Raw genomic sequence first — 11,409 nt, 5'->3', positions numbered from 1 at the left:
AGCCATGTGTAGTGGTGAATGTCTTTAATCCCAGCACTAGGAAGGCGAACTCTATGAGTTCGAGGCCAGCCTGGTTTAGAGGTCCAGGACAACCTGAGCTACAGTGAGATACTGCCTCAAAAAAAGAAAAGAAAAAGTTCCAGATTTCAAAATGGGAAATCACTATTACAAAACAGAAAGAAAAGCCAGCACATGTGCTTGTTTATCAAAAACTAACCAGAGCTGGGGAAATGGTTGAGTCGGTAAAGTGCTTGCCTTGCAAGGATAAGGACCTCAGTTTGAATCCCCAGAATCCACATCAAAACTGGGCCTGGGGGTAAGGCTGGGAGATGGGAGGAGGGAGGACGGGGAATCTGTGGTTGGTATCTAAAATGAATAGAAAAATCTCTTAATAAAAATAATAATAAAAACTAAAAGTTTGAGACAATTAAAAATGAAAACAAAAACAACAACAACAAAAAACACCTGGGCCTGGAAGTGTACCTGTGACCCCATTGCTGGGGAGGCTAAGATTGGCAGAACTCTGGACCTTGCTAGCTAGCCAGTCTAACCAATAATCCAGCTCCAAGCTCAATGAGATATCTCAAAAAATAAGGTACAGAGCCTTATTTTATTTAATTTTTTTTGAGGAAGACCTGTCATCAACTGACTTCCACATATAAATGCGCGCGCACGCACACACACACACACACACACACACACACACACACACACACACACACACACACACATATGCGCACAAATGACTGTGATCACCTGGAAGCTACTGAAAAATACTTGTTTGCCTACTAATTTGTCACATAAAATGTTCTTCATACATTTTACCTAATACAACACACACAGCTCTGTGTCCAGAGTGTCTGGAGACCAACAAGTTTGAGAACTGGTGCACTGCACTACTTAGCTGACAAATTCAGAATATTGAATTCCACAGGCATTGGACTGGGAAGAGGGTTGGGTAAAGTGTGAAAGCATAAAGAACTGAGCTCAAATTCCCAGCACCCATGTATAAAGTCAGGCATATCAATGGGTATCTATGATCCCAAACTGGGGAGCAGAGGCATGAGGATTTACTGGCTATTCAATCTCAGCTAAATCAATAAGCTCCAAAATCAATGAGATACCCTCTCTAAAAAAAATAAGATGGAGGGGCTAGCCAGATGGCTCAATGGGTAAGGCACCTGCCCCCAAGCCTGAAAACCTGAACGTGTTACTCTGAACCCACGTGGTGGAAGGAGAGATATGACTCTCTTAACTGTCCTCCACCAGAACACTGTGGTATGCCCACACCCATTCACACGCAAAATAAATAAACCTGTAAATTTTAAAATGTTAACTAAAAAAAGTGAGAGGAAGACATCATGTACCTGAACACACACATGCACATAATGCATACACAACACATACACATTACAAAAAAATAAATGATTTGATGTAATAGATGAACTTTCGACCAATTCCATCACATCTCATTTACACAAACCTCATATAACCTGTTGTGAAAGACTGCTAACATATAACCTTGCTTCACTAAATTTATTAAGAATGGATTGTCACATGATGGTTTAATGACTATCAAATTAATCCAGTCCAAACCTTGGTTCCCCAACCTGCCTCTACTTCATTTAACTTTGCTAAACAATTTATTCTACCTTGCAAAGCACCTTGGTAATTAGCGCTGCTGCAAATGTACAGAATTTTCTTACTGGAATAACATGTTGGGGAAGCAGGTTAAATCTTCTAAACCAATACATTAACAATGATTTCTTGCTTTTTCGTAGCTTTCGTCAAGTTCATCCAACTGGAGTTTCATTCCGCCCTCTAGGACTGATTCTAAAGGACAGACCACCGGGCAGTGGTTCCTGGGAAGAAGGGCGGAGGCTTTTCTGCTAAAAAACTGCACTCGCAGGAGTTCCAGTTTCAAGGCGCCTGACGTCATCACGCACACACACGCCTGTCGGGTCAGGAGCCGACCCTTGGCCTTGCCGCCAGCTGATTGGCGAGCCCGGGCATGGTCGAAGGTGCCATTGGCTGGTGGCCGATTGGGTCGCACCATCTTCAAGGCACCTTCCCAGTAGAGAAGCTTCCCTTCCACGAGGCAGCTAGGCGTGCCGACCGTCCCAGCTGTGCACCGGGAGTAGCCAACACCCTGGTTCGCGGACCAGTTACGCAGCCGTTTCTTGAAACCTCCAGAGCCACGCGCTGGGGAGGTGGCACCACCACGAGCCTGCCTGGCGCGGTCGTGACGTCAGGCTTACGCTAGTGGCGATTGGCTGAGGAAATGTGGCGCGGACGGGCGCTGGCGCGAGTGATTGGACATGCCGTTAGGGGGCGGTGTCTGAAGGCGGGGCTTGCTGCGAAGAGCGTTGAAATACGGCGCACCCCAGCACTTCAAAGCGCTTCCAGCTGGAGTCTCTGGTAAGAGTCGCAATGCTGAGGGATGGCGTGGGGTACCAGGAGGTGCTGGGTGGCACGATGAGGCTGAGGTGACAGGGTTTCCCAGCTTGGCTCGCCATGGTGGGCCGTTGACGTTTGGTCCTCCTGGCACTGTTGCTCCACTTGGGCTGAGGACTGGTCCTGGGGCTGCATCCCAGTGGCAGAGCTTCGGATCCAACGGGCTGTCGGTGGAGATGCCCTGAGAAGCGATCCAGTAGTCCGAGAAATACTGTGGTTCTTAGACCTTGGGGAGTTGAGTTATAAAAAGGGAACTGACTTGACTTAAGAAAATCTAGTTTTTGCTCCATTCCGGAGCACCTCAATTGTCTTATTCAAATAATGAATAAATAGGTCGACGGCTGCTTGCTTCTAGTTTTAGAGAGGATTTGCAGGTGTTGTGGTTAAATGTCCAGGTGAGTTTTTATAAAGAAATGGAGACGCCTCTCCTGTATGTTCCTGGATCTTTTTCTTGAGTTAGGTGATTTGTGTTTTCCACACCTTATCTTTAAATGGGTAAGAAAATGAAGTTGATTCTTAAAATCCTGGCATTATGAGTTAAAGATTTTTTTCAAAAAGTTTAGTAATTCACAAGAATGAAATCTACCTTAGAATTTTAAATTAGTCTATGAATATCGAAAATATTCCCTATCAGTTGAAGTCCACTTTTACTTCTTACAATGCTTGTATTTTCCTGTAATCATTAAGCTCATTGCTGATTTTTGTTTGTTTCTTTTTTGTTTGGTTTTGTTTTTTGTTGTTTTGGGGGGGTTGTTTGTTTGTTTGTTTGTTTGTTTTGGTATTCAGTATTTTAGCCTTAGTTAGCAATGGTATTTCCCTGTCCCCTGATTAGTTCATTCTGTACTCTTAGTTTTAGAAAGTTTTATTAGCTGTTCAGAGGTATGTTTTAACTCCAGTAATCTATATATTTGAAAGTAGATCACATAGAATATTCAAAATAAATTGTGAGAAAACTTATTTTTAAAAACCGAGAAGATATGTAAGGAACTCTTACAAAGATTAGAAAAGTTAGGAATTGCTGGATAGAGATGTGCAAAAGATGTTACAATACAGAAAATGGTCTAAATTTACACTTAAGTTGAGAAAATTAGGTGTCTGCACTAAGGTCAGGATGTATGAAGTATAACCTAATAATAGATTGTAAGAAAAAAATCATTTTGTGACATGGGGATAAGTGAAATTTAGATTTTAGTGTCCATAAATAAAAGATTGACTGGAACATAGCTGCACCTAGTTCCACATTGTCTAGTTTAGGCATTGTCTAATTCTTGCACTTATAAAAGCAGAATTGATTGACACTATGCTAATTCACTGTTCAGGAAAAAAAAAATTCCAGGAACTGCTCTAAAGTGTCCACTTGAATGTAGTGAATAAAGTTTATGCCTCTTCATCAAAAATATTATTTATATATTGCCTTTAGGAGAATTGACAGAATTGTTGCATAGATCTTTTCTAACTAGGAGCCCAGGTTAAAAATTGGATAAAATCCTAGGGGACATTGTTTAAATGTTTGTGAGTTGAACTTTGAAACCTAGATTTCAATTAACATTGGTGTGTGGTATTCTTTAGCAGTCATGCTGAGGATGCAAATGGCAAAAATACTTGGAATGACTTTGGGAACATGTAATGAAGAATTGAGAGACTGTTGTGGAAAAGTAGGATGAAAAATTAGGTTGGAGCCAGATCACGAATAGAAAAATATATAAAGAAAAATACACAAAAGGAGGAGTTGATTTTCCAATGCTATAAGAGATGTCAGCTCAGTAATTTGAATAGAACATTGAGTTTGGCACTCTAGAGCAACTATTGTTGTTGTTTTTTTTTTAATTTTATAAGTTAATTTAATTTTACATATCAGCCACGGATTCCCCTGTCCCTCTGCTCCTGCCCTCCCCCCAATCCACTCCCCATTTCCATCTCCTCCAGGGCAAGGACTCCCCTGGGAATTCAGCTCAGCCTGGTAGATTCAGGCAGGGCGGGTCCAGTCCCCTCCTCCCTTTTACCCAGGCTGAGCAAAGTGTCCCAGCATAGGCCCCAGGCTCCAAAAAGCCAGCTCATGCACTAAGGATGGGTCCAGGTCCCACTGCCTAGGGGCCTCCCAAACAGTTCAAGATAATCAACTGTCTCACTTATCCAGAGGGCCTGATCCAGTTGGGGTAGAGTAACTGTTATAAAAGGCTAGATGTGATTGTCATAGGAGAAATGATGGTCAAAGTAGGGTTGAGTATTTGACCAGTGGCCTCCTTGGAGAAACCCATGGGGGATGGAGTGGTAAGGCTGCAGATGGGAACAGTAAGTATAATTAATTATGAGCTTAATGGCTGAATTAGCTCCTCAGCTCAAATCTAGATATGCTTCTCTACATGTATATGCCATTTAGAAAACTATAATATGATGACCTTTTTCAATATTAGTGTTCTAGGTCAGATCAGACATTCTGTCACAATGCCAGAAATAAATACCAGCCATCTTGATGAACAACAAGTTCAACTTCTGGCAGAGATGTGTATTCTTATTGATGAAAATGACAATAAAATTGGGGCTGACACCAAGAAAAACTGTCACCTGAATGAAAACATTGACAAAGGTACCGTTTTAAAATATTTTTTACAAAGTGATTTGTGTAGCCATTTCCAGTTAGCTGACAAAATTATTGGGATAAAAGGAATGCTTTTTCTTTTGGGGGTGAGGAGGGTCTTACTGTGTAGCTTTGGCTGGCTACTCTGCAGAAATCTGCCTCCCAAGTGCTGAGAGATGCATTTCTTAATGATATTTTACATTTCATTCCAGTTAAATAGTGTAGTAATGAAATCTACCTTGCTGCCTCTCCTGTAATATTTCTTTCCACTTTTTGTATTTTACTAAGCTGCTTCAGAATTATTCTGGGCTCATAAAAAAGGAATAGACTATTAACATAGTACTTAAGCCTGTCTTTCTGAAGGCTACAGAGAGAAGTAGGTATTAAAGGGAAACATGAACCCTCGCACACATGCATGCACACACACCCTAAAGCAGGGGACTAAATGGCCTGGGTTAACTATTCCTGAAAGAGCATTTGACCTGCATCAAAACCGCCAACAATGCCAAGTGAAAAGGAGTTTCACTTGGTGACTAGTCTTGCTGGTTTGCTGGAACTATTCTCCATAACAGCCGTACAGAAATTCCTGTTAGAAGACTGGAAAATAGTAGAACTGTCAACAGCTTGCTAGTCATATTCTCATCTGCAAGAGGGGAAACTGGACAAATAACTGGCATTTTCTGACCAATCATAATTATTTTGCTTTTAGGATTATTACATCGAGCTTTTAGTGTCTTCTTATTTAATAATGAAAATAAGCTCCTGTTACAGCAGAGATCAGATGCTAAAATTACCTTTCCAGGTTAGTATATTTAACGCACAAGGTAGATTCTACTGGGAACTATATTAATCTGATTGAACTTTTGGAGCCAAGGTCCAAAAGGAATAGCCTGGTAAATGGCTTCATTTATATTTTACATTAAATAAGCTTATCCAATGAATATAACCCTACTATCTGAATTACCTCTATGTTTTTATCTTCTTGGTTTAAGAAAGCATTAAGCTTATCTGTAACTATCTTTGAGAAAATAATACTGGGAACCCATTGTAACTGACTTAAAACTCTGTTTATCTGATTACTTATAAAACTTTTCTTTGATCTTGCAGACCTGATTTGAAGAATAGTTCATCTTTGTTCATATTAATATTTTCCAGGTTGTTTCACCAATAGTTGCTGTAGTCATCCGTTAAGTAATCCAGGTGAGCTTGAAGAAAACAACGCCATTGGTGTAAAACGAGCTGCACAGAGGCGCTTAAAAGCTGAATTGGGAATTCCCTTAGAAGAGGTAATCAGTCTTCTAGACGGCCTACAATCGAAACCTAAATCAATATGTTAAGATATTGACTAATAACCAGAAAGCAATTTTCAGCAATGCTTTGAGTGGAACCCAGAGTTTTACGTTCCTAACAAGTACTTTTCCACTAACTTAGAGTTCCAGACCAAGAACTTTGTTTTGAGATAGCTCCACTCTACAGTCTAAGCTGGCCTTAAATTCTTGATCCTTCTGCTTCAGTCCCCCAACTGCTGTGATTACAGTAGTGCATAGTCTGGGCTTTATAACTTCCTGATTTATAGAATTAGCCCTTCAATAAGGAATATTGTTTTGTTTTTTGAAACAGTGTCTTGCTGTATAGTTCCTACTGGTTTCCAACAAATAATATGCTTGTTTTTGTCTCTTAAATATTGGGTTTGTTGGCATGTATTCCAAACCCAACCAAATTTTTTTTCTCTTTCTTAAAAATTAACTTTTTATATGGTTTGACTATATTGATGTGCACCGCATATATGCCCAGTGCCCAAGGAGATCAGAAAGAAGGTGTTAGATCCCCAGGAACTGGAGTAGCAAATAGCTGAACCACCATGTGGCTATTGGAACAGAACCTGGGTCTTCTGGAAGAGGAGGTGGTACTCTTAACTGCTTGAGCCATCTCTCCAGCCTCTTTAAAAAAATGTGTGATACCTATTTTTGTTTTATGTCTGTGCTTTTCCTACATGTATATCTTGTGTGCCATGTGCATGCAGTGCAGGAGGAGGCTGAAAGAGGGAGTTGAGTCCCTTGGAACTAGAGTTAAGGCTGGTTGTTAGCTGCCATGTTGGTGCTAGGACTCAAATCTGAGTCCTGGGGAAGAACAAGACAGTACTCTTACTGCTGAGATATCTCTCCAACCTCCTTTCTGAGATGTGATGTATCTCATGTAGCTGAAGATGCCCTTGATGATCTGCCTGCCTTCATTTTCCTGGTGCTGAGAATACAAGTATGCACCATCATGCCTAGTTTATGTGGTACTGAGGATGGAACCCAGTTCTTCAACCATGCTTGGCAAGCCCTCACTGAGCTAAATCCCAGTACTTGGGAGGCAGAGGTAGATGGTTCTCTGAGTTTCAGGCCAGACTTATCTACATAGTGAGTTTCAAGCTAGCGAGGGTTACTTGGAGATACCTTGCCTCAAAAATACATATTTTTTTAAGGGAAAAATTCCAAGGAAGGAAAAGGTTATTTCAATTCACTCAGAACTGTGGTTCATGTTCCTAAGGATATCCACAAGGCAGCAGTTCATCTCTGATTTGATAAAATAGCCATCATATAGACTGGTATATCAATATTAAGCAAAACTAGGACCATGATTTTAAGAAACCAAAATTTAGGGCTAGCTAACCTGGACCTTACTGTGTAGACCAGGCTAGCCTTAAACTTATAGAGATCTGCCTGTCTCAGTTTTCAGCCAGCATGCTGGTACTAAAGATGTGCACCACTGTGCCTTACTGTCTGTCCTCTTTGAACAGTATGACAGTGTCTCACATCTAGTTGAAATAATAATAGCAACTTTAAAATATGAATGCATTCTATTTTGAATAACCTATATTGAGTAACGTTCTAGTTTGAGTAACTATTTTTTAATATTTTGAAAAAAATTAACTTACGTTTGGCCTCGAGAATAAAAAATTTAGACACTCAAACAGTAATAAATTTTCCATATATCATCAATAGGAGAATAATACTTTAAAAACTCTGATTGTAGCCAGGCATGGTGGCACACACCTTTAATCCCAGCACTCAGGAGGCAGAGGCAGACTGATCTCTGTGAGTTCGAGGCCAGCCTGGTCTACAGAGTGAGTTCCAGGATAGATTTCAAAGCTACATAGAGAAATCCTGTCTTGAGAAAAAAAAAAAAAAACCAAAAACCTCTGATTGTAAAACTACTCCGCTGCCATTCAAGATATTGTTAAAGGGCTAGAGGGATGGCTCAGCAGTTAAAAGTACTGACTGCTCTCCCAGAGAACCCATGTTTAATACTCAACACCAATATGGCAGCTTATATCCCTCTATCTCTAGTTCTGGGAGATCAGTTGCCCTCTTCTGGTCTCCCAGGGCAATGGGCATACAAGTGGTTCACAGGAATGTATGCAGGTAAAATACTTATACATAAAAAATAATTTAAAAAACAAGATATTCTTGAAATGTGTTGATTTTAGGTTATCTTTTTGTCATTAGTCAGTTTTTCTTTAATTTTTTTTGAAACAGTGTCTCACTGCATATTCCTGATTAGCTTAGCACTTGCTATGTAGATGAGACTGGCCTCAAACTCAGAGAACCATCTCCCTCTGCCTGCTGCGTACTGAGATTAAAGACAGGTACACTATGTCTGACTTGGTTGATGGTATTAATTGAGTTTTCTTTTTATGTTGTAGGTTGATCCAAATGAAATGCATTATCTGACACGAATTTACTACAAGGCCCAATCTGATGGTATCTGGGGTGAACATGAAATTGATTATATTTTGTTTCTGAAGAAGAATGTAACCTTGAATCCAGATCCCAATGAGATTAAAAGCTATCTCTATGTATCAAAGGAAGAACTCAAAGAAATTATGAAGAAAGCAGCCAGTGGTGAAATTAAGTTAACTCCATGGTTTAAAATTATTGTAGACACTTTTCTCTTTAAATGGTGGGATAACTTAAACCATTTGAGTCAGTTTGTTGACCATGAGAAAATACATAGAATGTGAATGTGTAAATGAATTGAAAATTTTTTCTACCCAGTAAGAATGTTTTTTGTTTTCCTTTGTTTTGAACTGGGCTCCTCTTTATGATACATGGGTATTTTACAACCAGAATTTGTTTGAGAAAAAAGCCCACTGACTTACAGTTTTGTATTATCTATCCCATGTATATGCACTGATGTTTGTAAAGGACAATTTATGAGAGGTTACTGCAAAATTATGCCATAAATAAAACTTAATTTAGCCTGTCCAAATATATGACTATGTATAACACGATTGAAGAAATAAGTAAAAATCTTCATTTTTTTGCATTTTGACAAACATTTTCGGAACACTTTGCTATTTGCCAAGTGGTTTTTTTTATACCATTAAATTATATCATTGTAGATGAATTTCTATGGGTCTTATTAAATAAAGACAGAGAAATGAGCAAAAGAGACTACTTAGCTGCTTCAAAACAGCACTAAAATATTAACTGGTCAAGGCTGGGGATACAGCTCAGTGGTACCATGATTGCTTTGCAGTCATGAGGTCATGGGTTGTTGAGTCCCTAATCCTTACAATAATTATAACAATGATAACAAGCAGAGCAGGTTCAAGGGAGAGTAAATGGTATCCAGTCATCCCTCATAATTTCAGGACCCCCTTCATAATCAAATCTCTGGATGCTCAAGTCTTATACAAGATGACATTGTATTTGACTTATGCACATCTTTCACACTTTACCTAATCTCTGGGTTGATTGTAGCACTGAACACAGTGTAAATGCTAACATAAATGATTGTTTTACTATGCTTTGTGATAAGTGAAAGTCTACATGTCTGCATATTCAGTACATATCAAATATTAATATATGATTGGTTTGAAACCTTGGGTGGTTGGCCCACAGATTGGAAAGGCCTGTTCTGTATGCTGATTTTTGTCACTTTTGGTTGATTTTGTGCTTTAACCATTCTGAAATTATTTTACTACTTAAAGTTAACTATTACTTCTAGTGGTAATGATAACTGCTTAACTTTTAAATAGTTATTTACCATTTAGCAAAATCTGTTCATAATTATATGGAAGGGATGTTAGTCATAAGGTGGGAATAAGTTCTTTACAAGAGTTGAGAAAACTCTTTCCACTACCAGCACTGGGCCTGGTTAATCTTGTTGTAGGTGTCTGACCTATGTTGGATGTTTAGTAGTATCTCTGCACCCTGTACATTCAATATCATTTAGCACTCCTTTGCTAAGACAACTCCCCTCAAAAAATGGGGGTGGGGTGGGTTTTGAGACAGGGTTTCTCTGTGTTGCCCTGGCTGTTCTAGAGCTCACTCTAGACCAGGATAGCCTTGGAACTCAGGATCTTCCTGCCTCTGTCTCCAAAGTGTATGAACCACCATGCCCAGCAACAACCAAAATTTTAATGGATAGTAGTACCAAGTGCCCCATAGGGACAGAGACACCTCTAATAGAAAACCACTGTTCTGTAGTAAGAGCTTACTTTAGAGGTAGAAACAGGAGGGAGTAGTGGTGAGGAAGTCAATGATCAATAGACTGATGTTATAGAATAGGCATATATTGAGATTGTGTCTTGATTGAGGTACTTTTTAAAACTTGCCACAGGTGTGTCAAATTTGTGCTCTTAGATTTAAATGCTATATAATGAATAATTTTTTCTTACAAAAATTTTGTAAAGTTTAATTTATTGATAATTCAGAACAGTTGATTTATCTTTGATGATACAGCTATGTAGCAAGTATTTATTGAAAATTTAAAAAATAAATTATTTTAATATTGTCTGGTTTGTTAATATCTGGATATAATAGGTTGGTCTGCATATTGTATTTTAAACATGATAAATGCTATATACCTTAAATTTATTTAAAATATTCCTAGTTTTATTTTCTATGAATTGGGGACTGACAACCTATAATTAGTTTCTCAGTAGCTTTATAGCTAATGGCTGACATTCTGAAGAGTGCAACCTGGGACTCTGTAAAGGTAAGTAAGTGTTAGTTAGATATTACTGTGTTGCTAGAATGTTGCTTAGGATATGATGTGTATAAATATCTCAACCCAATAAACTCCTTGGCACCAACATCTTTTAAAATAAGGAATTGTGTCCCTCTCCTAAAATATAACTAACTACCCCTGACACTTAGGACTATAACTTAGACATGTTAGCTCTGAAGTTTTTTGTTGTTTAATGTGTTAGTGATGCTACCGGATGGGATGGGAACAGTGGCTTTCTGAATGGAAGGGACACATTAGCAGGACATGCCTAGAATGAGTCTTAGTGAAAGTTGTCTTTATTCCTTTGGAGATGCTGGTGCAATGGGATTCCCTGAGTTGGATCAGTCCCATATGTTGGATGGACCCTTACCAGG

The 11,409-nt window shown here is 39.1% G+C and overlaps 1 protein-coding gene across 2 annotated transcripts; it reads left to right on the top strand.

Annotated features, from left to right (window-relative positions):
* Positions 1–1,991: 1,991 nt before the first annotated feature.
* LOC118584753 (isopentenyl-diphosphate Delta-isomerase 1) lies at positions 1,992–10,333 on the top strand. 2 transcript variants are annotated; one of them, XM_036189021.1, is made up of 5 exons: positions 2,007–2,418; positions 4,869–5,041; positions 5,742–5,834; positions 6,188–6,318; positions 8,724–10,333. In XM_036189021.1, the coding sequence occupies exons 1-5, from the start codon at positions 2,282–2,284 to the stop codon at positions 9,039–9,041; spliced, it is 852 nt and encodes a 283-aa protein (XP_036044914.1). In that variant the 5' UTR covers positions 2,007–2,281; the 3' UTR covers positions 9,042–10,333. The 2 variants fall into 2 exon arrangements, with proteins under 2 accessions (XP_036044915.1, XP_036044914.1); XM_036189022.1 differs by lacking the exon at positions 5,742–5,834 and having other exon boundaries at positions 1,992–2,418.
* The last annotated feature ends 1,076 nt before the right edge of the window (positions 10,334–11,409 follow it).

The sequence above is a fragment of the Onychomys torridus genome, chromosome 5, assembly GCF_903995425.1.
Source record: "Onychomys torridus chromosome 5, mOncTor1.1, whole genome shotgun sequence".
In the NCBI taxonomy this organism is placed as follows: Eukaryota; Metazoa; Chordata; class Mammalia; order Rodentia; family Cricetidae; genus Onychomys; species Onychomys torridus.
The sequence above is the reverse complement of the archived record's forward strand: the minus strand, read 5'-3'. Positions and strand labels throughout refer to the sequence as shown.